The sequence below is a fragment of the Emys orbicularis genome, chromosome 7 (assembly GCF_028017835.1).
Source record: "Emys orbicularis isolate rEmyOrb1 chromosome 7, rEmyOrb1.hap1, whole genome shotgun sequence".
Lineage (NCBI taxonomy): Eukaryota > Metazoa > Chordata > Testudines > Emydidae > Emys > Emys orbicularis.
In genome coordinates, this window is record NC_088689.1 from 9,573,769 (window position 1) to 9,601,421 (window position 27,653).

Sequence of the window (27,653 nt, forward strand, 5' to 3'; positions counted from 1 at the left end):
GCAAAATCTACAGACATTTATAATATGTATAACAGAAGAAGACATGAGCTAAGAAAGTTTAGTATGGACTTTTACCATTCCTGTACAGCAAACATCACTAGATTAATATACACAAACTAAGGTACAATATTTAGGTGAAATATTTCTTAGAGGGGGTGAACCATCATGCACCCTATTGTTGGCTTTGTTGCTGCTGCTCCCTCTGTGCCACTTCTTGCTGGCGAATTGTCTCCTGTGCGGCTCGCTGCATTTTCTCTAGCTTTTCTAGGGTAACAGATTTTAAAGGCAACAGTTTTGGCTTACATAACACCATGGTAGCCACATCCTCCACTGACAACTGCCCTGAAGTGTAGAAGGAAAAAATAAGAATATGTAAATTTCATATAATTGGCATAATTTTACAACCAAGTATAAATACATCTCAAATAAGAGCACCAAGTGTCACTGGAAAACCTAGTGTGTATATACAAGATAATACTTAATTTTGGACAAGATAGCATTTGTTTTCAGAAAGAATATACTGTTCTTTTGGGGAAAAGGTTTGCAAAAGCATAAGTCATTATCCTCAACTGATAAAGAAACCAGCTTGTTTTTCAGAAGTGGACCTATAGTCTGATTTTGAACCACAGGAAAAAAAATATTTTTTCAGGAACTGGAAAGTCACATGGCTGAGGGTTGGGACTTTTATATATTCAGATCTGTGCAAAAAATACAGACATCTAGACTATCATTGCTCCTTCTATTTATCTCCTAAAAATCAAGTTAATGACTAGGAGTCTCAGCTTTCCAATGGTAGCCAAGCCGATTGCTTATGTAATATAATGCCTTATTTCCTCATGTGACAGCTTTCCTGCCTTTCAGTGCCTACATTTTTACCAGCACAGCTACTAGAATTCAGTGCTTTACTGTCTGAAAGCCGCCCTGCAATCCCAACGTTCAAACTATATTGCTAGAACTAACAATTAGAATGAAGTTGTGAAAACCATTTTATGATTAAGATGGGGGTGGGATATGGGGAAGATAAGTAAAACGGTAATCATAATGTGAGCTTCCTTTCTACTGTTTTCTGTCAGGGCTTACAATAGTTTGTAAACACGAATGTATGTGCTTTCAAATGCCCTGACCGCTAAGGGGAAGAGTGATCAAAGTAAAAACAGGATTCCTGCTTTAATTGAGAATATGCGTCCACATACTTCATTGGTCTTGTCTAGGGCTGTGGCTTTGAGAGCTCTCCCAGCGCTGCAGGTACGCCACCTCCGCGAGGAGATTAGTTTACAGCGCTAGGGGTACGTCTTCACTTACATCCGGGTCCGGATGTAAGCAATTGGTTTTCTGAGTTTGATTTATCGCGTCTGGTTAAGACGCGATAAATCGATCCCGGATCGATCCCGGAAGTGCCCCGGATCGATCGCTGGTACTCCAGCTCGGCGAGCGGAGTACGCAGCATCGACGGGGGAGCCTTCCTGCCGCGTCTGGACCGCGGTAACTTCGGACTAAGGTACTTCGAATTCAGCTACGTTATTAACGTAGCTGAATTTGCGTACCTTAGTCCGAAGTGGGGGGGTTAGTGTAGACCAGGCCTAGGACTGTTTACAGTGGCGCTTTACAGCGCTGAAACTTGCTGCGCTCAGGGGGGTATTTTTTCACACCCCTGAGCAAGAAAGTTGCAGTGCTGTAAAGCGCCAGTGTAGCCATAGCCTTCACCAGGAAGGTTCGGGAGTAACTGGCTTTTGGTTTGCTAGAGGTTCTCGTTGCTGTAAGAGGCAGTGGTTCTCCAACTTTTGTAGGGGTGACCCCTTTTACACAGCAAGCCTCTGAGAGCAACCCCCCCTTGTAAATTAAAACCCCTTTTTAAAAAACATTTAACACGATTATAAATGCTAAAGGCAAAGCAGGGGGGGTTTTGGGGGGGGAGGGAGGCTGACAGTTCGCAACCCCCCATATAATAACCATGATCCCCAGTTTGAGAACCCCTGCTGTGACTACCCACTGATACATAAATCTCGGTGCATGGTGCTTAAGAGAAAACCAAGGCCAGGTCTCTACTCCTAAGATCTTACCATGGGGGGGGAGGGTGTCCATCCACCCCAGAGAGGAAGCTCTGGCACACCCGTGCTAACTGAATCGAGCTAACGTGGGCAACACTGGGCTAAGTGCCCCAGGAGCAGCCCGCCGAGAAGTCGGGGTACGTGCCCCCTGACCCCTCGCTGCTGTGGTCAGAGGCAGATCGCCGCCTAGACTGACTCTCGCTGGCCGGCGGTGTGACCCCACCTCCCCGAGGGAGGAGACGAGGCGGTGGGGGGCTGCGGGCCGGGCGGAGGGAAGGGGCGCAGAGGGCACGGCCGTTACCTTGCTTGGGCAGCACCTCCCGGAAGAGGGACTTGCCCTCAGGCATGGCGGCGTCGAGCGGCTGCTGTCGGCCCGGCCCGGCCCCCGTTGCTAGGGCCTGGGCAGGCAGCAGGGAACCTTCAACCTGCCCGTATCCGTGCGTCAGCGTCCTGTCGTCACATCGTAATTCACGGTCCCACCGCCGTCTCCCCACCCCAGCAGCGGCGCGCGCACACGCATGCGCGCTGCACATCGACCCTCCTTTTGCTGGAGGTCTTAACGCATGCGCAGTGGCCCCAAAATAACTAGCGCTCCCACCATGCACAGCGCTGTCTTGTTCCATGCGGCCCTGTCATCGTTGAGAAGCCTGCTCTCTTGTGGGGGGCACTGCATTCTGGGAATTGTAGTCCCACTGCATGCTGGGCATTGTGGTGCGTTGGTGGTTCTACAGTACGAGGGGGAAGCCTGGTGCTGCCCTGGGCCTGTTGTATGCCGGGGGCACAGTCTGTGGGGTTGCTGGTGGATGTGAGAGGCAAGCCCAGCACGCCACACCTCCATAATTAATACCGCCTCAGTCTGCCCAGCTTTATTGCAAATGAAGCCTTGCCCCCAGGCTGCTGGCATGTGGCCCTCACTTGGGAGCGTTTAGCAGCCTGGTTCGGAGGGAGCACGCCCATAGCTGTGCAATCTGACCTGCGTTGGTTTTCAGTCTCCCTACCTGGCTTCCAGCTACTCCGGACTCTGCAAGGCTTTTTCTCTTTTGAGAACAGAAAAACCACCCATCCACCTCAGCCCTTGAGGGATCCCACCCAGGAGCCGTCCATCCGCCCCCCATAACCCTGGGGTCTGTTGTAGTTTCGGCAGGCTGAAGGCCCAGCATGTAGAGTGGGACCGGGTATTGGCCCTGCCCCGTGCCATGCGATGCATATGGCAGTTAAAGATTTTGATGCACAGCTGCGTGTGTTTGCTTTTTACGAGGAATGCTGGTCCCAAGTGAAAACCAAACCTAGCATATTAAATCTTTTCATCAGGAACCAACCAGGCACCACAAAATCTGCCCAAACAGGTTAAAAACTGGCCAGATGGCAACCTTTCCTATTTGACATGTTTCTAGAATGTTCTGGAAAAACACTAAGGGGGATAGAAAGCCCTTTGCCTTTAGATCTCTAGTTGAAGCCCAGCCTAGGTTGGAGGCTCTAAGAAGTTATCACTTGGCAGCTTGCTTAATGACATCTACATGAAAGGAGGTGGTGAGCCTCTGCCCAGTTCCTAAGGGACAGGGCTCTGCAGTACAGAAGTTGCCCACCATACTTATCCCGAATTGTCCCCTCGTTGCCAGCCTGAGAAAACTGAATGAGCCAGGGAACTTGAACTTGACAGCCCACAGTTGGTTTCTCCCTGTCAGCACTGATGGTCTTTGGTAGGGCAATGTGGAGAAGTCTATATTACCACTGTCCAATCCTGAGAAGTGCTGAGCTTCTGCAACTCCGACTGACATCAACATGAGGTGAGGGTATTCAGTACCTTGCAAGAGCAGGATTTCCTTCTCCAGGGCCATCAAACTAGCCGCTTTCACTAGGGTGACCAGATAAGAGGAAGAAAATATTGGGACACATGGCACGGGGGTCTCTGGCCGAGAAAAAAAAAAAAAGCGGAGTGCCACGAAATATCGGGACAAATTGCGTCCTGACCAAACATCGGTCGGGACGCGGGACAAACGCCTAAATATCGGGACAGTCCCGATTTTATCGGGACGTCTGGTCACCCTACCTTTCACTGACATCAAGTTCACTCTACACTTGTTTGAAAATATCAACAAGATATTGCCCATTAGTGGTTTTTCCAGGATTTCAAATTCTGATCAAAGTTTTAATCTGATGTCCTAGAACTTGTAGTATGAGTGGCGCCACTGTTTAATGTAAAATTTAATTTAAAATGTAATCAAAGGCTGGAGTATTTCTAAATGCTAAAAGCACAAATCCAGCAAAACCAGATTTGCCAGCATTCCTCTCATCACTCAGATACATGCAGGGCCTGTCTGTGTTTTGGAGGATTCTTTATCATTTAGTAGCAACTTTCGTTGAAGAGCACTTGGAAGTAAATGTGCTAACACATAAGTCAGTAGATGCAGTTTCAGCTTCCTGGCTCTGCATGTGGATGGTAATCAAGTACTAATTCAATTCCAAGCTGAACTGTATTTTTAGATTTTGCTAATGATATTGTTTATATGGCCTGTACACCCTGCCCTTTACTTCAGTAATTTGTAGAGGGAAAAGCTCACATGTAGGAACAGTTAACATTTGTCAACCTGCAGCTAGTATTAGTGACCCCTATAGATGTAGTAAGAAACAGCAGATTCTGGTAACATTTTTCATAGTGATGTATATTAGCTATGGACAAAGATTTGTGGAAATTATGAACAACAGCACTGTTCAGTGATCAAAAGAGAATGAGGAAAATAATTTTTTCCATAATAAGTTTTCTTTCTGGTTTTGATTTCACTTGGTCATGTTTCCCTCTGCTGACTTGGATGCTGTGCAGTTGGCCCATTGGATGATCCTTCGCTGCTATTTCTAATGCATTTGTGGGGTTACAGTGAAATCTGTACTAAGAATCCCAGTTCCAGTAAGCAACACCATCTCTTCAATAGCTATTTAAAGCACCTGCAAGCATTGATTAAGGACAATTTTCTTTTTCCTTTAAGGCAACCTATACTAGGAATCAGATGGTCCCTCAGGTAGTCAGTTAAGACAGCTTTCACTTTACTTGAAGTTTTTGTCTGTTTGTCACATTTGATGCCAGTATTGCAACTTGCAGAGGGCAAGAACAAGCCTTTTACTTTCTGCTTGTTGTGGAGCTGGCCAAAGGTACTGTAATGCTTTCTGCCTTGTTCCAGGGGAAAGGAAAAGTGGATCCATCTTCTATTGTGATCCACTTCTTCCAATTTCAAAATCCCCAAGTCATAATCTTGATATTGATGAAGCTATAAAATTGTCACATTCACTTCAGGGCCTGCCTCTTCATCCTTTGAAGTCTGTGGGAGTTTTCCCATTGCCTTTAATGGGAAAGGTTTTGTCTGATGCCCTAGAATTGCACCCACTGGAGTTTTCCCATGATTTTGAGGCAAACAGGATTAGGGCCTTATTTACCTTGTTTGGGGACTATTTTAGAAGAGGAAATTTAACATGATTTGTGTAATTTATGAATTTGCAATCTGAAAGTCTAACTGGCACTAATTTTTTAAGTTGGTAAATGGCCCAGTTAGAAATGAACTAGAAAATCTTTATAATCAGATTCTTATACTGTGTAAATATTAAATTGTAAAGTACAGCTCAGTTTTTGCAAGATGCCAATTATGAATGAAAATTCTGCAGCACTGGAGCAGTGCATATTCCTGTGCTAGTGAAAAAGAGCCTTAAAGTGACAGGAAGTTTAATTAAATACAAGGCAGCATTAACTTGAATTCCTGGGCTAGGTCTTTCTAGCTGCTTGTTCATCACAGGTGGTTGTTTGGAGTCTAGCATTATGTAAGTATTGGCATTTACAGCAACTAAACCTCGTCTCAGTCATGTAGGGAGTTACTTTCCAAAATGTTTTTCTTGTCAGTATTTTTCCTCGATGATATGAAACAATGGTCACCTTGATTTGTTACTTGAGAGTATTTTACTGATTGAGATCTGGGATCTGGCAATGTGCTAAATCCATTTTCTCAGCTAGCCAAATGCCAACTTGGCACTCTTCTGAAAATGCTGAGCCTTCGAGTTGTGGTGGTGTATGGGTGGTTACTGGTGATTGGTTCCAGAAGTTGCCAGTAGAATTAATTTTAAAACACCTTGTGACACTTGGAGGAAGATTATATTAAACCATTAGGAATTGGAAGGCTAGAAAGTGAGCAAGAGGTACAGGTATGAACTAATATATTGCTAGTTTGCACCTTCTGTCTGAAGATTTCAAAGTGCTTAACAAATGTTAGGAGATTTAGTCTTGAGCTCGGCAAGTATTATTTACCACGTTTCAGAGATGAGGAAAATGAGGCTTGGAGGACCTACTCCTGCTCGTTCTGAAAGCAGTGATTAAATGACAGAAGTTGTGACTTGTCAAATTATACGTCAAGGACCTGATTCTTTGGTTCTGCTAAGAAAAAGTGGCTTTATGATCCCTGCTTCTGGGGTTGGCTGAAGTCTGCTCTGACTTATGCTCAGTTGCACAAGTGGCCAATCGAGCTGCCAGAAATAGCCGGAGAGCAGAGATACTTTGCCCATATCTTCTGTTCCCTGCGAATGCCCCTTGTGCTGGGAATAGGATAAGCAGAGCCACTATGCTGTCTCTATTCCACCTTGGGATTACCCTTATGAAAGTGTAGTTCCCAGCTGGCTGGTTAAATTGGCACAAAGTACTGTAGCTGGAATGGAGGCCAGGATCTGGCCCCAGGTTTGTGGCAGATGCAGGAAGAGAACTCCAGTATCCTGACACCAAGTCCTGTGCTCTAACCACATGTTTCTCAAAGGACATGAGACAGACCTTAACATAAAACCTAGTATTGTTCCTTAAAGTATCCAAGCATGAGGATAATATATTCTGGATGCCATCCTCAAACTCGTTATGTCACAAATGAATTATTCTTGTACTTCGCAGAAAGCCTCACAACCACAAAACCAGCAACAGCGTTATAAATGATAACCTTGTTTTCCTCCTCTTCCCAGAGATAGTCTCAGAACAGCAGACAGCATATAGACATGCATTGCTGGAATCCAGTGAGTTTCATAACATTGCAGCCATTTGCTGAAAGCCCCACAATACTGCAAATACAAAACGAACGTTTATTTTAAGTCTTGAATGAAAAATATCTACCTTCACCAAGGATAGGTCACATGTCCCACGGGTGAAGGATGGGCTCTGGAGTAGCAATGTTGCCAGTTCCAAGTGTTCAAAAATCATGGGCCAGGCCCCCAAAATCATGTAATAGTTGTTGGGTTCTTTCTATTTCTCTTCTGTTTTCTGCACCATTAGAGTTCATGCTTTCCAGCTTTTTCCTGCAACCAGAAGGGCTAGAAACTTCACTGTATTTTAAAATGAAAGCTGAGATCCTTGCATGATCACATAACCTGGAGTTTTAAGAAAATTTAAAAACAGCCAATATCACATGTATTGGCAATGCTCCGGGTGACCATCTGTCTTGGGTTTTAAGGGATATCTTTTGCTTGATTGATAGTGTCCATCCCATATTCAGTAAGGAGCTACTAATACAATCTGGTCAGATTAAAATATGTCTGTTTCCCAACTCTCTATCTTTGTTTTTTATATAACTCTTACCTCTGTAAGCACTGATGATAACCATGTGAAGACGCATGACTCTGTGCCATTTATAAAACATTGTGTGTGTCATCCCTTACAAGTAAGCTTTGGTCCTGTGTTTTTCATACATTTATTTGTCCTTTATTTCCTTGAAACTTGCACAGGCACTCTAGGGTACAGACCATCCTCACCCAGGAACAAAGCAAGAGATTTACTCATACAGGTATACGGGGTAAGACCACAAGGTAACTTTGGGGGCAGAAAGTCCAGTTTGGCTCTCAGAAAGAATACAAGGTGCTATAAAAACTGGAAGGTGGTCAGACACGGAGTGCGGCGGCTGCCTCTGTGAATGAGGTGGTAGGGGCTGGGTTTATTTCTGATTGATTTGATCATTATATTTGAGATTTTTTTGATGGTTGCAACCTGTGCACATTGAGGCCAGAATAAAAGCCTGGAGGAAAACCCCGTGCTTGATAGAAGGGCTTGTCTTTTGTTGCTGAATGAGCTGATCCGTGCCACAGCGAGAGAAACTCTTCCTTCCAGCTTCGTTCACTGTGAATGTCTGAAAACATATGGCACAGGGGACACAGAAGTAGCTTTCTGACTGGCTGCACTTTCTATTCCATCTCAGTCACTATTATCCAGCAAATGCTGAGATCTCACTGCCTGCCTTATTGTTATATATAAATTCCATTCTGTGTTGTCACACCAGATGCTCCAGAAAGGAGTTTCTATGAGATTAGTGCATCACTTGTGTGGTTAAAATCACTTAAGCTTTGGCCTGGGGCCTTACAGAGCTAGAAAAGGGTGCTAGAATTGCCCATAAATGCACCGTCACTTTATTATTCCACCTCTCCCCCAGCTGCTTAGAGTGTCTCTTGGAATATTTCTTTAATTGGTTGGGAAAAGTCTGAGACTTATCCTTTACTTACTGGGTAAAAATTAAGTGATGAGTCAATGGACCCTATACAGAAGTACAACTTTCATACACATAAGTCAATCATTGACATAACAGAGTAATGTCAATACCTAAAAATGTACTAGAAATTAAATTAACAGTTTAACATACAGACCATAAAACTCCCAATGCAGTCAAACAAGAAAGTTGTATTATCCTTTGAAATATACCTCCAGAGAAGCTGGAGAGGTGGAAGAGACCTATCAAATTATCCGGTCCATCTTCCTGATGGTGCAGGATCATTCCTATGGGATATTGCCTAGTGCTCAGTCTAGTCTGGTTTTAACATTTCCTGGCGATGGGAGTTTGAACACGTCCCTTTGGGAGACTATTGCACAGCTCGATAGATCTCACTTTTCAGGCCATTTTCCCAGATATTCAGCCTAAACATCCCTTTTTTATTATTCCCCTCCCAAGTACCTCTGCCCCCCAAAGTCTATTTTGAGGGTAAATTACTATTGTCATGTTCTCTCTGAAAAGAAACTTAAGTGAGGTCTGTTTGAGGGTTATACGTGCAAGTGTTTTTCCTGTTAGATTCTCCCATGCTTCCTGTGACAGATATAGCAACCTCATGTAATATCTCTGGGGACCATATTGTGTTAAGTGTATGAATGGTCTGTGTATCACTGTGGGCCTGAGACTGTATGCAACTCCCACGGGGGGAGGGTTGCCACACTTCCCCCAGGAACTAAGAACAGTAGGGGGTGATTAAGGTGATTCACTCAGTTTGTAAGCACCTCCAGAGAAATTCCACCTCTTGGGAGGCTTGCATATACTGGTTCAAACTGGGTTTTCCAGAGACCAAAAGCATAAAAAGCTGTATTTAAACTGAGTCAGGGTTGTTAGAAGGCTTTCCCTTCACCCTCTCCCCTGGTTCTTGTCATGTAGACAGAAAGCAGAAGACTCAGAAGTCTGAAGTGCAAACAACGCAATGTTTATTGGGATTAGTTTCTAAGTAAGCATATTCAAAGCCCTTCACACCAGTCGGGTTTATCTCTATATGCCAATAGAGTCTGTTTCCCAGTGTTCCGTTCCCAGCTCTGATGCCGCAGAGTGTTTGCCCCGTGTTCCCCTTCCCAGCTCTGACACCGCAGAGCATTTACCCCGTGTCCCACTTCCCAGCTCTGACACTGCAGAGCCTTGCCTGTGTCCCTGTTCCCATTCCCCCTTAGCAAAAATGATTCCAATTTCCCCCCTACTTCTTGCTTGACTCCAGTTTATATAGTAAAATTCTCAGCTATACCTTAACCAATCATTTTACTGAAATTTAGCTAACCAATCTTAACATATTGTAACATAATTCTCTAACCAATTATGTCCCACTCCCCTAATTAGTTTACATCTAGCAAAATTAATTATACAGCAGACAGAAACAATTAGCGAACCTGTCAGATTAACAATAGAAAAGTGGGGGGCATACAGATAAAACAATACAGAAATGAGGGTTTCACAACCCCATTGATAAGTGATTTCTTGCCAGACAGGATGCTATCAAACTAAATTTTTTTTTAAACCATTTTAAGATCTGTTTCTTTATCTGGTGGTGATGGGCACTATCAGGACAGGATCATCTTCCTAACAGCCTAATACCACCATATTTCAATGTGACTGGTTTGGAATGTGAGGATGTGACCGTATGCTTCCCAGCTTATGGCTGTCCCTGCCGCTTAGCCAAAGGCCTTAGCCTAAGAACAAGGCCTCAGACTGTCACAGTGAGAGAAGGCCCATACGCAGGCGGACTGTGATTTTGATTCTTGGTTTTATAACTCTATAACTAGCTAAGTGATAAAAATACACCTAAGTTCTTAAAGTATAGGCCTTGACAGGCAGGCCTGAATAGCTATATTCTAACAGAGGTCTTCTTTCTGCTTCAGCAAATGGACAGGATGTTCTGTCCAAGACGGTCCACTCCCAATCCTTGCAGAAGGGGTAGAAAGACGTTAGCCTGCTAGGGCCCTATAAGGCCGATGGGTGAGTCCTGGTATGTGTAGTGTCGGTTTAAATCTGTTTAGTGTTTTATATATTTTCTCTCGAATGCTTTTACCTGAAGAATAAGTGTGCTTGCTTAGAGAGCGCTGCATGGTAACTTGTAACTGCTGGCGCTACACTGTTCATAGTCCTTGGAGAGAAGGCAAAGTACTGGCACTGGCTTTAGGCAGACTGGCTTCAGGGAGAGTGTCATGATACTGCTCTACTCACCACTGAGTGGTGCCTCCTTCTGGTGATTAGCTCTGCCCAGTTCAGTGCCTCCTTTCTGGTCTTCTGACGTGCAGTTCTTCTCCTGCTCGTGGAGTTACAATATGACTGCTTTGTGACTAAACCTTCCATCCAGCTCACACTGTAATTTCCCCTTCCGGGGAAGTCTTTCAAAGTCCTACTGCAGGCAGTCCTCATGCCCGCTGCCCTGACTATGTTACTCCAGCAGGTTCCCTATTCACTGCCCCTAGCAATACCACTCTGAAGTGGATGGTAGAGGTACCCAGGCCCACCCTCTACTTTTGGTTTTAATCCAGAGCCCTACAGCGAGCAGTTAAGGTATGTGGCTACATGTACCTTACTGCTCTCTTCCCTGGACTACTTCCTACCATGCTTCCCCAAGCTTTTCATTCTGTAGTCCAGGGGTCGGCAACCTTTGAGAAGTGGCGTGCCAAGTCTTCAGTAATTTAAGGTTTCGCGTGCCAGTAATAAATTTTACATTTACAAGGGCCCCCGACAGAACCCCAGGCTGGCAGCAGGCTGAGCGGGGCTGGCGGCAGGGACCCCGGCTGGCAGCGGCCGGCGGACAGAACCCCAGACCGACAGCGGGCTGAGCGGCTCAGCGCATTGCCAGTCTGGGGTTCCGTCTGCCACCCGCGCTGCCGGTCTGAGGTTCCGTTCGCCGGCCCCTGCCAGCCGGGGTCCCATCTGCTGGCCCCGCTCAGCCTGCTGCCGGCCGGGGGTTCCGTCCATTCAGGCCGGCAGCGGGCTGAGCGGGGCCGGGACCCCGGCTGGCAAGGGGCTGGCGGCTAGAAACCTACACCGGCAGCTGGCTGAGCGGGGCCGGCGGACGGAACCTCTGACCGGCTGCGGGCTGAGCGGCTCAGCCAGCTGACAGTCTGGAGTTCCGGCCGCCGGCTCCTGCCAGCCTGGGTCCTGGCCGTCGGCCCCGCTCAGCCCGCTGCTGGCCTAGGATTCTGTTCACTCAGGCAGGCAGCGGGCTGAGTGGGGCCGGTGGCCGGGACCCCGGCTGGCAGCAGTGTGCCAGTAAAAATCGGTTCATGTGCCGCCTTTGGCATGCGTGCCGTAGGTTGCCGAGCCCTGCTCTAGTCTTCATAATCAGACCCCTCTCTCTTAGGCCTGCTTGGTAAACTCTTTCTCAGGGGGTAATTTCCCCCACTTCCTTACTTTTTTCTTACCTCAGGGAGCCAGACTGGTAGCTTACTCCCTGTAGCCTCCCCTTTACTGTTGCCAACCTCCAGACTTTATGTTCTCTCACAAGTGAGCTTCCTTCTTATTAGTGCCCTCCACACAGCCTAAGTCTCCCCTGCCTACAGCTTAATTGGCTGATTGAGCTCACCTGGCCTAATTCAGTTCTCTCAGGACTGGTTGGGAGCACACCCTATCACAGGGGGATATCACAGTGTAAGGCTGGGAGCTGTGAAGACTTAAAACCCTCAGTCAGAAAGGAGTGGAAGAATGGTCCCTGCTGAGACAGGTGATGGCTAAAGACCTGAGTCCTGACTGGGCATTCCTGGAGTGGACCATGGAGGTGCAGCTACCCTGAAATGTTGACACTGCCAAACACGCTTAGTTCCTGATCCGTACGTATACCACAGTTCGAATGGTGGAGCTTCCAAAAGTGATGATTTCTAGTCCTGGCACTGACACTATTTCCATCTGTGGCCTTGAGTAAGTAATTTAACCCGCTCCATTCTGACTGCAGAGAAGTTGCTCTGAACCCCTCCTGTGTCTGCTTGAAGATTGGAGGATCAGTAAGGTCAGTACAATGTCCTGCTTTGTGAGAGTATGGGGCCACCCCCACTTACTCCTGTAAATGGCAGGGGGCAGAATTTAGTCCTTTATTAACCTGGTGTCTGAAGAGAAACATATGCTACTTTTATACCAGCACTGCCATGTGTCATGCTATAGCAGCATGCGTGGGGCTAATAAATCTTCAAAGACAAAAAACACCACCTAGCAGAAGCAAATCTGAGCCACATCAGAAGAATTCAGTAATGAGTCCTTAGTTTTAGCCCTGTCAGACATTAGGGATGAGCAAAATGGGCACCGTAGTAACAGTTGACGAATACTCCTTGTGCATGAAAAAAGCAAAATAGAAAATGCACACGCAATGTTGGAGAGGGTGGCAGTAATGTGTGAAATGTAATAAGCACGTGGTTTGAAACATAGTTGACCTGTTCTTTGGTTGTGGCACATTGCATTGTAGTGTAGAAATGAAAGAGCTTGATTACTGTAAAGCAAGAGTGTTGACATAATGCAACTTGGCACATGCCAGTAATGCAGTCCAGTCCACTTCCTTTGGGAACCCAACCATCATTAAGCATGACTTGCCGTAGAATTTAGCAGAGGAGTTACATAATCTTTGACATATATGCGATACTGTGTTTTGCATCTGAGAGAGACGGAGGCACATTGAACAAACAAGATGCTCTTAAGACAATAGAAATGGACATCAATACCTAATTTGTATAGTGAAAGTGGACTGATGCCAGCAGTTGCACAGGACAGAAGCAGCTGCACCATTCCTTTCACACCCACCCCAGCACATACATCACACATTCTGGCTCCCACAACTTCTGATTTTTCAACACTTTTGCTCCTACACTTTTTCTTCTGACAGGTGATAGCCCTTCTCTGTGTCCCTGCATTCCTTGCCTTCGCTGCACCTTGCAGGCACGTACAGTCTGGCACTTGGGAACATTTAGCCCAGAAATTTGCCTGTTTCTCTCCCGTGCATTCAGATGGTGAGCAGAATTTCCTGTGTCTCATGCATCATTTTCCAGTGTCATCCAGATTCAAGATGGCAGCTTGTTCTTTTAATTAATTATTTTCTATATGTTATAATAGATATGTCTAAAATATAAAGGTGTTTTTAGAGTGATTTACTCTTCTTTGTAACAAGAGTAGTGATTAGATTATATCTTATGTTGCAGTCTCCCTTTCAGGGAATAACATCTTTCTTTTGTAAATAATGCACTAACTGTACTGAGCATTTCATGCATTGGTCTAAACAAATTAGATGTATAGGGCAATAATATGTACAGTAATTGGCACTCCTATTCATACAATTAATCTGGTTTCAAGACGCAACTAAACTGAAAGATCGGGTCTAGCTTTGAACAGCTTGAAGCAAATTCTCCGTTTCTAATCCTACATCAAGCATAATTATCTAGTCTTGTTTCAGGCACCCAGAACTCTAAAGTCTTGAAAAAGATCAAATCAGCATCTGTGTCCTCCTAAGTTTTTGTGGCTCCATAATACACTCTCAGTCCACTTTTGATTTAGAGGAAAGGAAAATTGCAAATCCAATAGGCTATCAAGCAAGTTAAACTTCCATCATGCAAATTGAGAGTCAGCCAGTTCAAACAGTTTAGATTTCCAAGTCACCCTTACAAACAATGTAAATGAGCAAGAGATTACTTCACCTCACCGACAATACATCTTTTGCTGAACATACTTTAGACAGGTTTATATGTCATTGAGGAAAATAGACTCATAAAGGAATATAAACTCTGGTGAGTCAAGTGTAAAAGTATAATTAGACAGGCCAAAACAGAATTCGAAGAGCAGCTAGCAAAAGACACAAAACGTAACAGCATTTTTTTAAGGACATCAGAAGCAGGAAGACTGCCAAAGAATCAGTGGGACCACTGGACAATCAACGTGCTAAAAGAGCACTCAAGGAAGACAAGGCCATTGCGGAGAAGCTAAATGAATTATTTGCATCAGTCTTCACTGCAGAGAATGTGAGGGAGATTCACATACTTGAACCTTTCATTTTAGGTGACAAATCTGAGGAACTGTCCCAGATTGAGGTGTCAGTAGAGGAGGTTTTGGAACAAATCACTAAATTAAAGAGTAATATGTTACCAGGACCAGGTAGTATTCAACCAAGAGTTCTGAAGGAACTCAAATATGAAATTACAGATCATACATATCCTCTGGTATGTAACCTATTGCTAAATCAACCTCTGTATTGAGGACTGGAGGATAGCTAATGTAATGCCGATTTTTTTTTTAAGAGTCCCGAGGTGATCCTGGCAATTACAGTAAGCCTAATTTCAGTACTAGCAAATTGGTTGAAAATATAGTAAAGAACAGAATTATCAGACATGTAGATGAACATGATTTGTTGGGGAAAAGTCAACAGGGCTTGTGTAGGGAAATCGTGCATCACCAATCTATTAGAATGCTTTGAAGATGTCAACAAACATGTGGACAAGGGTGATCCAGTGGGTATAGTGTATTTGGACTTGCTGAAAGCCTTTGACTTGCTCCTTCGCCAAAAATTCTTAAGCAAAGTAAGCAGTCATGGGATAAGAAGGAAGGTCCTCCCATGGATCAGTAACTGGTTAAAAGACAGGAAGCAAAGTGTAGGAATCAATGGCCATTTTTCGCAGGAGCGAGAGGTAAATAGTGAGGTCCCCCAAGGATCTGTACTGGGACCAGTCCTATTCAACATATTCATAAATGATCTGGCAACAGGGGTAAATAATGAGGTGGCAAAGTTTGCGGACAATACTAAATTACTCAAGATAGTTAAGTCCAATGCAGACTGCAAAGAGTTACAAAAGAATCTCACAAAACTGGGTGATGGAGCAACAAAATAGAAAATGAAATTCAATGTTGATGAATGCAAAGTAATGCACAATGGAAAACATAATCCCAGCTATACATACAAAATGATGGAGTCTAAATTAGCTGTTACTACTCAATAAAGGTATCTTGGAGTCGTGGATAGTTCTCTGAAAAAATCCACTCAATGTGCAACAGCAGTCAAAAAAGCTAACAGAATGGTAAGAACCATTAGGAAAAGAATAGATAATGAGACAGGAAATATCATTGTCACAATATGAATCCATGGTAGCCAATACCTTAAATACTATGTACTGTTCCGGTTACCCCATCTCAAAAAAGAATTGGAAAAAGTACAGAAAAGAGCAAAAAAAGTAAAGTATAAGTAATAAAAATGATTAGGGTATGGAACTGCTTCCATATGAGGAGAGATTAAAAAGACTGAGACTGTTCAGCTTGGAAAAGAGCCAATAAATTTAAATAATTTAAAAAAAGCAGTGCTTTCAAGGTGGTAAGGTCTCCTCCTACATTCAAATGCTGATCAGCCCTGCTTGTGTCTCAGACCACACATCATCAGACTAGACCAGGGGTCGGCAACGTTCGGCACGCGGATCGCCAGGGTAAGCACCCTGGCGGGCCGGGCCACTTTTATTTACCTGCTGACGCCCCCATTGGCCCGGGACGGCGAACCGCGGCCAGTGGGGGCCGCGATCGGCCGAACCTGCCGTGTCAGCAGGTAAATAAAACTGGCCCGGCCCGCCAGGGTAAGCACAGGAGGATCTATTCCTGGAAGACCGTACGGCACAACATGTGACCCAATTAGCCACTCCTGGCAAGCAAGAATTGCTTGTACCTTGCCAAACTGCTATATCTGTGATACCTTACCAGGAGCCCTGAAAAATCCTAATTAGCAATTACTTTGTCAAAACAAATTTGTGGCCTGATTCAGGATACACTAACACATGTGCTTAACTTTACACACATGAGTAGTTCATGGCTTTGTTCCTGCAAAAATTTCTGCAGGGACTTAATTTTACACACTTGAGTAGTCCCACTGAATTCAATAGGGCTGTCATGGGCCTGATCAAAGCCCACAAGTAAATTAAAAGACTCCAATGGGCTTTGGATGAGGTACCTTGGGCGTAAAGGTAAGTACATGCATACCAGGTCCATGGTTTACACCATTTCTTTGACCCCCATTCTGTGCTTTTTAACAACAGTTTTACATAACATGTTTATAGGTTAAAATGACATTCTGGGATCTTTCCCCACTTCGGACAATTTAAGAGCCAGCACAGAGTACAGTTTAACATAGCAGTTGGTCTAGAAGTAAAGAATTCAGTTGAACTTGAAGGGGGAATCTAGTTGTAACTGCCCAAGTTATAATGTGGCTGTCAATGGCACTGTCGTTCTTTACAGAGCATGGTGTATACGCCGATGAGTTCTTTGATGGCTGCTGAGCCCGATGTGCAAGCGGCAGTCCCATCAAAAAGGTAGGGCACACCCATGCACTAGCAGTGCTCTGAATCTGAGCAGCAGATTCTTTCCTCCTCTGACTCCAATCATCACAAAGCTTGATCCAGTCTGCCTGGCAATGCCTCACTCCATCTACAGACTGATTCTGTCAACCAGGATGGCATTCTGCACTTTCCCAATCATCCACAGAATTCAAAAGGATACTAAATCATCTTCACAAACATCCTGAAATCTGTGCAGCGGTATGCCTCTCTTTCTGAGCTTCAGAGTACAGCACACTCTTTGAGATCCTGCAAGCCAATGATACGAAAACTGTTTAGTCGTTTGGTATGTTTGGTGTAAGTCATCATCCATGTTTCTCAGCCATTTAGAAGAGTGGATAAAGCACATTTCATAAATATGGATTTTCACTTTAGTTGAGAATTTGTTATTGTTCCCGGCTCTGTCTTGCAAAAGACCATAGTTCCTGGCTGCTTTGCTACTAGTAAGCTCAGCATCAAGATCTACATTGCTGGTAACAGTAGAGCCAACATAACAAAATTGGTCAACAACATCTAGATGAATACCATCTAAGGCAGTCGTGGGCAACCCGTGGCCCGTCAGGTCAAGCCACTGGTGGGCTGCCAGACCATTTGTTTACATGTGAACGGCCACCTGCAGCTCCCAGTGGCCGCGGTTCGCCGTTCTCGGCCAATGGGAGCTGCGGGAAGTGGCCGTGGAAATGTCAACAAATGATCTGGTGGCCCACCAGCAGCTTGTCCTGACGGGCCACAGATTGCTCACCACTGATCTATGGTGATATGTGGAACTGGTTCTGAAGAGCCTTGGTGCATGATAAGTCTTCTTCAAGTTTATTTCTAGCCCAAAGATTTTGTGTGAATCAGAAAATTTGGTAATAAGATGTTGTAGGGCATCAACACTATGAGCCGCAAAGGCTGCATACAATAGGTCCTTTATGATGATCTCAATCACCTTCATCTTAGCTCTGAACCTTGTAATGTTAAACAAACCTCCATCAAGTCTAGTGCTAAGATAGACATCCTCTCGAACATCATGGAACGCATGTTGAAGCAGTAATGAGAAGTAAATATTTTAAAATGTAGAAGACAGTACGCAACCCTTCATTGTTGATTTTAAATGAATCAGACTCTCAGTTTTCATACATTACAATTGCCTTCATGCTATTATGTAAGGATTCCACAAGGTTTAGCAATATAGGTGGACAACCAAGCTTCTTCAGAACAATATAAAGCCCTGACTGACTAGGCCTGTCAAAGGCTTTTGTTAAATCTATAAAAGCCAGGTGCAATGGAATACACGTATCTCTGCACATTTCCTGCCGTTGTCTTACAGAGAAGACCATGTCTATGGTGGACCTTCCCGAGCGGAAGCCACACTGGCTCTCAGGATTGATTCTCTCAGCTAAAGTTTGAAGTCTAGGTAAAAGAATACAGCTTAAGATTTTCCCCACGATATTAAGAAGAGATATACCTCTGTATTATTTATTAAAAACACTTCTGTCTCCTTGGTTTTTATAGAGTTGGATGAAAGGAGCATCCTTAAAATCTTGCAGAACAGTTTCTTCCTTCCAACAGAGTAGCAATACCTCGTGCAATCTTTGCAGCAAGTCTTTGCACATTTGTAGCTTTCAGCAGGTAGATAGCCAGTGCCTGAAGCTTTGTTGTTGTCCTGAAGAATCTTTTTGATGCTTTGTTCAGGTTCCTCTAGTGTAGGTTTGGCATCCAACAAAGTATAACTTCAAACCCAGGCAATTCATCTAACACACGCTGGTCTACTACAGACTCCCTTGAGTATATCATTCCATAGTGCTCAATCCACCTCTCCATTTGCTTCCCTTTACAAGTTATAAAATTGCCATCCACATCTTTCAGTGGAGATGTCTTGTTCTTTATTGGCCCAATGGCCTTTCTAATGACAGTAGACGGTTGTATGAGGGCACCTGCATCAGCCGCCCATTGGATGCTGTTGCAGAGACCCAGCCAAAATCCTTGAGCACACCTCCTGGAAGTTATTTGAACAACCTTATGAGCTTCTCTTAGGTTGTTGAGCGAATCAGTAATAGGAGTAGATTTGTAGGTGATCAAGGCAGAGCTTTTCCTCTCAATGAGTGGCAGCAGTATCTCCAAATGGTCTATGAACCATTCAACATTTTTCTTGGTATTCTTTCCAAAACTCTTGATTGCCGCATTGTACATAATTGTCTTCAGGACGTCCCTGCATCTGAAGCAGTTTCATTCATTCTGGCTGTCTTTGCTACTTCTTCATTAAAAAGCTATTTCTTGAGAGGATAATTGATTCAGCACAAGTCAATACGAGGTTGTATGACAGTTTTATTATGGTGGATCTTCTTAGCTTGAAATTTCACTTTGCAGCAGACAAGAGAGTGGACTGTGTCACAGTCTGTGCTTTGGAAGGATCGTGTATGTAAGATATCTTTCAAATATGTACATTTCGTCAGTACCAAGTCCAGCTGGTGCCAGTGCTTGAACCTCAAGTGTCTCCACGATGATGTTCTTCTGATGTTTCCAGCAAAGAAGGTGGTCACTGATAAGCCTTGACTGGCACAGAGCTCGAGAACTCTCTGACCATTGTCATTCCTACATCCAATGCCAGGCCTACCCAGAATCCCAGGCCAGATGTCCGCACTGGACCCAACTCTTGCATTGAAGTCTCCAAGTCCTAAGATGGGTTCCTTCCATGGAATCCTGCTGATCAATTCTTCTAGCTGTTGGTAAAAACTATCCTTCTCCTCATCACTAGCCTGCAGAGTTGGAGCATAGACACTGACGAGGTTGATGAATCCCTTCTCTAAACTAACTCGAAGTGTCATGATATATAAGGACACTGCAATTGGAACATCACATGATGACATACGTTCTTTTCTGATAGCAAAATCTACACCATACTCTCTCCTTACTCCCTCAGGTTTCCCATGCCAGTAAATGGTGTAGTCCTTCTCCCTTATGAAGCCTGTATCTGAGAAGCGAGTTTCCAAAAGAGCTGCACTATTAGTTTTGAAAGATGCAGGTTTGTTACTCAACATTGCCATTTTCTTCCAGTCCGAATTCAGGTCAAAGTCGTATTCAGGGGTTAAAGTCCGAATATTCCAGCAAGCAATTCTGTTTATAAATACAGTTGAGCCAGGATGTAAACAATGAGGCAGGACTTGTTTGACCCACCTTTTCTAGGGTCACTCTCACATGAGGCAAGCAGGCCATCCAGAAACAGGGCTGCATGGAATTCTTGGAAGCTGCCCCAGGGCCCCCATGCCTCTCTCTCAGATTCCTGTGACCATCTTGCCAAGACCTTCAGCGCATATGCCTAGGCAAAGTTATGGAGGACTGGAGGCTGCCAATGACTTGTCACCCCCCCTTTAGACCAATGACATGGCGGTGGGTGAACCACAGTATCGGGGAGACTAGCTCCTGGCCTGGCCCACCCCTTCCACCTGAGGCCCTGCCCCCCTTCCCCCAGGGAAGCCTAGAGCGCCCCCCATGGCCGCCAGTCCTGCCCAGCCCCAGGCCACCCAAGCACCTCCAGCCCCAGAGCGCCCAGTGGGTGGCGCGTGGTCCCACCAGCCCCAGAGCACCGAGTGGGCGGTGCTTCCCCCCCCCCCCCGACCCTGGAGCATTGGGTGGGCAGCACGCGCCCCCCCCCCCCCCAGCCACCCAATCCCAGCCGCCCTAGCCCCAGCTCCAGCCCCAGCCTCAGCAGGCTTCCCAGAAGAGGAGCAGCCTGCCTGGGCTGGGGCCAACTAGCGACAAGCAGGAGGGGGCCTTGGGGCGGAGCATGGGACTGTTTGAGGAGGCACAGCCTTCCCCTGCCTATGCTACCCGCTGCCCATGACCACTGAGCCAGAATCCAAAGGCCAGAGTGAGTCTGGACGTTCAGTGACACAAAAGTTGTAGCTTCTGTCAGAGAGCAACCTAGACAGAGCAGCCATCTGCCTTTCACTTTAGCGTGAGTGCCTTTTCTGTTGGGGGTGAGACCCCTTAGCCTTTCTTCAACCAGGAAGTATCCACAAGGCAGTGGAGGATGCAGTTTAACATCATGCCCTACACTGAGGCTAAAGCCCTGCTCTTGGGCAAAAATGTCACGGGGTGTGTAATAATGAGCATTGGGAGCTTGCTTTTCCATGCCATACGAAAGAAGATAGCTCCAGCAGCAGAGAGTGCTCATCACCAGGCTGCAGAATATACATTCATTATGGACTCAGAAGGAAGGTTGTCATCCTGCTGCACAGCCAAAATCACTTCCTGCAGTACCCACATGTTCCTTTCAGTGGTAGCCTGACCCTGCATAGCTTGTAAGATCTGATGTAAACATAATGCAAAGTACCTTGCTGTAAGGTCATAATGAATGCCGGCCAGGGACAGTTTCCATTCTGCAGCAAAATATTTAAAATTTTTCCACTCTATCCCTGCAATGTCAGAACAGTAGTTAACCATGACCTGCAATGGGGAAAATTTGATTTGAGTCTTTTAATATTATTATGATGCGTATAATGACTGAAAGGTTTTGTTTTGTTTTGTTAATTACATTAGTATTTCAGGTCATGTGTACCCTGAAGGACAGGATGGGGACTGGAGTAGTAGATACATTATTACAGCTGGGGAGAAAATGGGAGAAATGTTCCCATTTTTCATAATAGGGTAATAGATTGTCATCGGCAGTCATTGATGCAATTATGGATTCTCCTAATCATGCAGGGAAACCTTAGTTACATTCTTTTTGTGTTGGAAAGCAGCTAAGCAAAAGGAAGATTGACACCCAGATGCATGGCTTTCAGACTTTGTAGTCTTAGAGGTGGGGCTAGAGCAAGGGCCATGCGTTGAAATCATATGGGTTTTAAACTATATGTTGAGCTACCAGTTGTTGCAGAAAGCCTGTGTGTTCAACTGCAGTCAGTTTTGGCTATGAGTTTTTATGGGTCTGTGGAGCGAGGCAGAGGAAGAAAGCTGCTTCTTTGGGACAGAGCAGTGGTGCCTGTGTTCCTGAATGGGATTTGTTACCACCCCTGTTTCAAAAAACCGGACCTGTGTATATCTTGTAAATAAACAAATAGAAGGATGTATTTGCTTACCGCAATGTCACCAATTTCTGCTCCAAACAGGAAATTGGTTCACAAAGACCTGTTACTGCTTGGAGAGGCAACATTAACATTATTTTGACAGCAATTTTCTGAACGGGTCTAGAAATTGTGACATTGTAACTAAGAGACTGAAGTCTCAGCAACTGAAGAAGGAGGGGATTTGAGTCAGACTGTTTAAAACTGTGCTAGTTCAAAAATCAAGAGTCAGGCCCCAAAGAAATCATGAGATTGGCTTAAAAATCATGAGATATTTTACCTGTGGAACTCGTTGTCCACGGATCAGAGACAGATTAAAATTTATTGGGGCCCTGGACAAAAAGAACATTTGGGCCCCTATTAAAAATATGAATATATCAGAACGCATTAATACAAAGACTCCATTCACTGTTTACACACTGCAATAATGAAGCAAATCATATCCCAGTTCATTATACCTAAATTAACTGCTCAATGTTTCCACATAGACAATTAATATGGCTAGATATTATCCATACCATAACACAAAGATGTTCACTGCTAATCTGGACAACACTGGTATTACAAGAGTCAGTCGTTCAGAGGTCAACAAGTGGTTCTTGCATCTCCCACAATTTTCTTAAACCTGACCATTATGCAGGGGGAGACTCTCACCAGCGGCTGTGACTCTTGCTGGTGGCTGCTCTGACACTTTTCCCTAAAATACTTAATTAACTTTAGGAAAAATAAATATACACATATCCATGCCCAAATCATTGTAATTTATTTATGTAGGGTTTTTCTTTTTGCAGACTCAGTAATAAAAATGTACAGTTGTCTCTATTCTTTACTGTACCTAAACAGAATAGAAAACAATTAAGGTGCTTTGCACGTTCTTGTCTTTTTTGTTGTTATTTCTTTTGCTTTTTTGGTTGTTGTTTTTTTTTTTTTTTTAAAGACTTGCTACCTAGACTCATAGACTCATAGACTTTAAGGTCAGAAAGGACCAATATGGTCATCTAGTCTGACCTCCCGCATGATGCAGGCCACAAAAGCTGACCCACCCACAACAGAATCTTCCAGCCTGCGACCCCTGCCCTATGCTGCGGAGGAAGGCGAAAAACCTCCAGGGCCTCTGCCAATCTACCCTGGAGGAAAATTCCTTCCCGACCCCAAATATGGCGATCAGCAGAATCCCGAGCATACAGGCAAGATTCTACAGCCGGACCCTCATTTTACCCGCGATGGCACGTTAATGCCTAATTGACTAAAATCACGTTATCCCTTCAAACCATTCCCTCCATAAACTTATCAAGCCTAATCTTGAAGCCAGAAAGGTCTTTCGCCCCCACCGTTTCCCTCGGAAGGCTGTTCCAAAATTTCACCCCTCTGACGGTTAGAAACCTTCTTCTAATTTCAAGCCTAAACTTCCCCACGGCCAGTTTATATCCATTCGTTCTCGTGTCCATATTACTACTGAGCTGAAATAATTCCTCTCCCTCCTTGGTATTAATCCCTTTGATATATTTAAAGAGAGCAATCATATCCCCCCTCAGCCTTCTTTTGGTTAGGCTAAACAAACTGAGCTCCTCGAGTCTCCTTTCATAGGAAAGGTTTTCCATTCCTCGGATCATCCTAGTGGCCCTTCTCTGTACCCGTTCCAGTTTGAGTTCATCCTTTTTAAACATAGGAGACCAGAACTGCACACAGTACTCCAAATGAGGTCTCACCAGCGCCTTGTATAACGGAAGCAGCACCTCCCTGTCCCTACTAGAAATACCTCGCCTAACGCATCCCAAAATCGCATTAGCTTTTTTCACAGCCACGTCACATTGCCGACTCATAGTCATCCTGCGATCAACCAGGACTCCGAGGTCCTTCTCCTCCTCCGTCACTTCCAACCTATGCGTCCCTAACTTATAACTAAAATTTTTATTAGTCATCCCTAAATGCATCACCTTACACTTCTCACTATTAAATCTCATCCTATTATTGTTACTCCAATTTACAAGGTCATCCAAGTCTCCCTGCAGAATATCCCGATCCTTCTCCGAATTGGCAATACCTCCCAACTTTGTGTCATCCGCAAACTTTATCAGCCCACTCCTACATTCGGTTCTGAGGTCAGTAACGAATAGATTGAATAAAATCGGACCCAAAACCGAACCTTGAGGAACCCCACTGGTGACCTCCGTCCAACCCGACAGTTCACCTTTCAGTACTACCCGCTGCAGTCTCCCCTTTAACCAGTTCTTTATCCACCTCTGGAATTTCATATCGATCCCCATCTTTTCCAGTTTAACTTGTATGTTAACATCACTCTTCACAGCCTCCCAGCTAGCTACTAAGTCTGTTGTGAAAAGTGACATTAACAAACATACAAATATCACTTTTCACAGCAGACTTACTCAGCCCCAGCAACCCCGGGGACAAATTAAGCCCTGGATGGGGAGGTGGGCAGGGAGGCAGCAGGAGCCAGGGGTGATGCGGGGAATGGATAGGGGCCAGAGGCCATGGGGAGGAGGGGGAGGAGATGGGGCGGCTGTGGGGGCCAGGGTTGATTGGGGGTGTGAGCCCAGGGCCAGCACCCACCGCTGCATGGCCGGGGGCCAGAGCTCGGGGCCGGAGCCAGAGAGCATGAGGCCCCATGGCCAGATCATGGGGCCCAAGCCCAAAGTCCTGCAGTGGGGGATGGAGCATGCGGCTTAAGCCCGGTGCTGGAGGAGGCAGTGGGGGAAGGGAGAAGGGGGAGGGGATGGGGGCGGCAGTGGGGGCCAGGGGCAATGGGGGGGAGGGTTGAACCCAGGGCCAGCACCCACTGCCGCATGGCTGGGGGTCAGAGCTGGAGAAGGCAATGGGGCTCAGGGGTGATGGGGGTAGTGAGCCCGGGGCCAGAGCCCACTGCTGCATGGCTGGTGGCTGGAGAAGGCAGCGGGGACAAGGGGCGATGGGAGAAGGATGATGAGCCTGTGGCTGGAGCCCACCTGTGGCTGGGGAACAGAGCCCACCATTGCACAGCCAACGCCTGGGGCCAGAGGAGGCAGCAGGGGCCAGGGGCAGTGGCGGGGGGAGGAGGGGGAGATTTAAGCTCAGGGCCAGAGCTTGCCGCTATGTGGCCGGATCCCAAAGCCTGCGGTCGGGATTCCAGGGTCCGAGCCTGAAGCCTCACGGCTGGAGTCTGGGGCCCGCAGCCAGAGCCGGGGGCTCCATGGACCTGTGCATTAATTCACTGCTGCAGAGGATGCTGGGAAGGCCAAAAGTATAACTGGGTTCAAAAAAAGAATTAGATAAGTTCATGGAGGATAGGTCCATCAATGGCTATTAGCCACTATGACTTAGGGATGCAACACCATGCTCTGGGTGTCCCTAAACCTCTGACTGCTAGAAGCTCGGACTGGACAATGGGATGGATCACTCGATAATTGCCCTGTTCTGTTCATTCCATCTGAGGCAGCTGGCACTGATCACTGGCGGAAGACAGGATACTGGGCTAGATGGACTATTGGTCTGACCCAGTATGGCTGTTCTTATGTTATTAAAAAAAAAAATTGGGATCTTTTTAAGGGCTTTCCAGTTTCTGAGCCTTGAGGGGGCACGAGTCACGTTTTCCAGCTTTTCTATGCAACCACTTGCTATTTTTTTTAAATGAAAGCTGAGATTTGCACTCAGTCTCCTGATTCCAGCAGCTGGGGCTTCCAGACAAACAGCCAACACTGTGAGCCATGGGATAGAGTGGCAAGAGTTGGCGTTCATTAACGTCTATTTAACGAGGGAGTGCTTGCATGGAGGGATGGTTTTGTGGGACTAACACCTGTCCACTGCATGCTTAGAGAGGGGGAGAAAGCTCTGAATCCGTGTATTAGAGACCCCCGCTAACGCCCAGAGCAGGGTCAGGGAGGCTGGACTAGATTGTCCCGAGCTCGCTAAGGTGATAGACCAAGTACTGTCAGAACACTAGTAAAAGAAGGGGCTGCTCATGGCAGAGAGTGGTGGGTGTTGGCCTGTGGGGCTTCTGATGGTGTTGGGAAGGGGATGGGGTGTTACATCCTGAGGCCCCTCGTTAGGCCAGGCTAGGGCTCGTGAGTGTCTGTGGTGGGGGAAAGCAACAGAGGGTCCTGTGGCACCTTTAAGACTAACAGAAGTATTGGGAGCATAAGCTTTCGTGGGTAAGAACCTCACTTCTTCAGATGCAAGATGTGGTGGGGGAGTGGGAACATGGCTATTTTTGTCTTTTTTTTCATTATTTTTTACTCGCTGCCTTGTAGCATTTACCATTTTCCTTTATTTTAACCCCCTTTTTTAACCCCCCCCCCACTGTCATTGCCCAGCGGTTGCCCATGGCAACAAGGGCACTTCCGCCCTAATCCAAGATGGCGGCGCCATGCGGCGCTCTACCTGCCGCTCTCTATGGTGTAGCTGAGGCCTGTGGGTGGGGAGTCCCGTGACGGGTCGGTGCGCGGTGACGGCGGCCGGCAGGGGGGGCGGCGGGGCCGGGCCTGAGAGTGGCTGTGGAGGATGGTGGATCCCTCACGGTGAGTGGGGCTGGGCAGTCGTGGGGGGCAGGGGTCACCGAGGGAGGGTTGTGTGGAGAGGCGGGGGGCTGGGCGGTTGGCACGGCGAAGCAAGCTTGGGTGTGAGAGGGGGGCTAGGGGTGTGGGGATGAGCTCGGTGGGGCTGCAGCAGGGGGTGGAGAATAGGGGGCTAGGTTTGGAGGCAGTTGGGGGGTGGGGGTTAGGGAATTGAGGGCTCGGGAATTGAGGGCTCGGGAGTGGAGGGGTTGGAGCTGGGGGGTTAGGGTAGGGAATAGGGCTGGGGGTGGAGGGGTTCGGGAATAGGGGTTGGGAGGTGGAGGCAGTTGGGGTGGGGATTAAGGAAGACGGAGTTGGGATTAGGGAATAGGGGGCTGGGAGGTAGAGGGATTTGGGGCTGGGGGGTGTGGGAATAGGGGGTGGGGGGTTGGGAATTGGGGGCTGGGGGTGGAGGCAGTTGGGGTGGGGGTTAGGGAAGAGGGAGTTGGGGTTTGGGAATAGGGGCTGGGGTGGAGGGGTTCGGGAATAGAGGGCTGGGGGTGGAGGCAGTTGGGGTGGGGGTTAGGGAAGAGGGAGTTCTGGTTTGGGAATAGGGGGCTGGGGTGGAGGAGTTCGAGGGTAGAGGGAGTTGAGGCTGGGGGGTTAGGGAATAGGGGGTGGAGGCAGTTGGGGGTGGGGGTCGGAATAGGGAGCTGGGGTGGAGGGAGTTGGGGGTTAGGGAATAGGGGGCTGGGGTGGAGGGGTTCGGAAATAGGGGGCTGGGGAGTAGAGGGAGTTGGGGCTGGGGGTTAGGGAATAGGGGCTGGTGGGTGGAGGGAGTTGGGGGGTTAGGAGGCTAGTGAATGAAGGGGATCGGGGAATGGAGGGGCTCAAACATGGGGAGTGGGAGATGGGGGAATAGGGGGTGGAGGGAGTCGGGTTGGGAGAATAGGGGTGGGGTAGGGGTGAGCTAGTGGGGCTGTGTGGGAGACAGCTGAGGCTGCGTGTGGAGGCGAAGCCAGTGGCAGTGGCTTAAGGCAGAGGGCAGGGTGGAGAGAGAAGGGACTGGAGAGGCTGCTGTGGTGGTGAAAAGGTTGTTGAGTATGTTCTGTAGCACTAGCTACAGACACTCTCACATCACTTGCTGCTGCCAGGGAGGGCTGAGGCTGCCGTTGCTGACAGCAGGCAGGGGCTGGGCCTAAAAGGCAGCAAGACAGAAGAAGCA

The 27,653-nt window shown here is 46.6% G+C and overlaps 2 protein-coding genes across 2 annotated transcripts in view; one reads left to right on the forward strand and one right to left on the reverse strand.

Annotated features, from left to right (window-relative positions):
- Positions 1-2,581, reverse strand: BBIP1 (BBSome interacting protein 1). The gene is made up of 2 exons (XM_065408061.1): positions 2,350-2,581; positions 1-342 (listed from the first exon to the last, which is right to left on the reverse strand). Exons 1-2 carry the CDS (start codon positions 2,579-2,581, stop codon positions 173-175), a joined length of 402 nt encoding a protein of 133 aa, XP_065264133.1. The 3' UTR covers positions 1-172.
- A 23,818-nt stretch (positions 2,582-26,399) lies between these two features.
- The window catches only part of SHOC2 (SHOC2 leucine rich repeat scaffold protein), a 107,898-nt gene continuing 106,644 nt past the window's right edge, over positions 26,400-27,653 (forward strand). The window contains exon 1 of the mRNA XM_065408025.1: positions 26,400-26,452. The gene's annotated coding sequence lies outside the window, so the exon portion shown is untranslated. The remainder of the gene's footprint in view (positions 26,453-27,653) is intronic.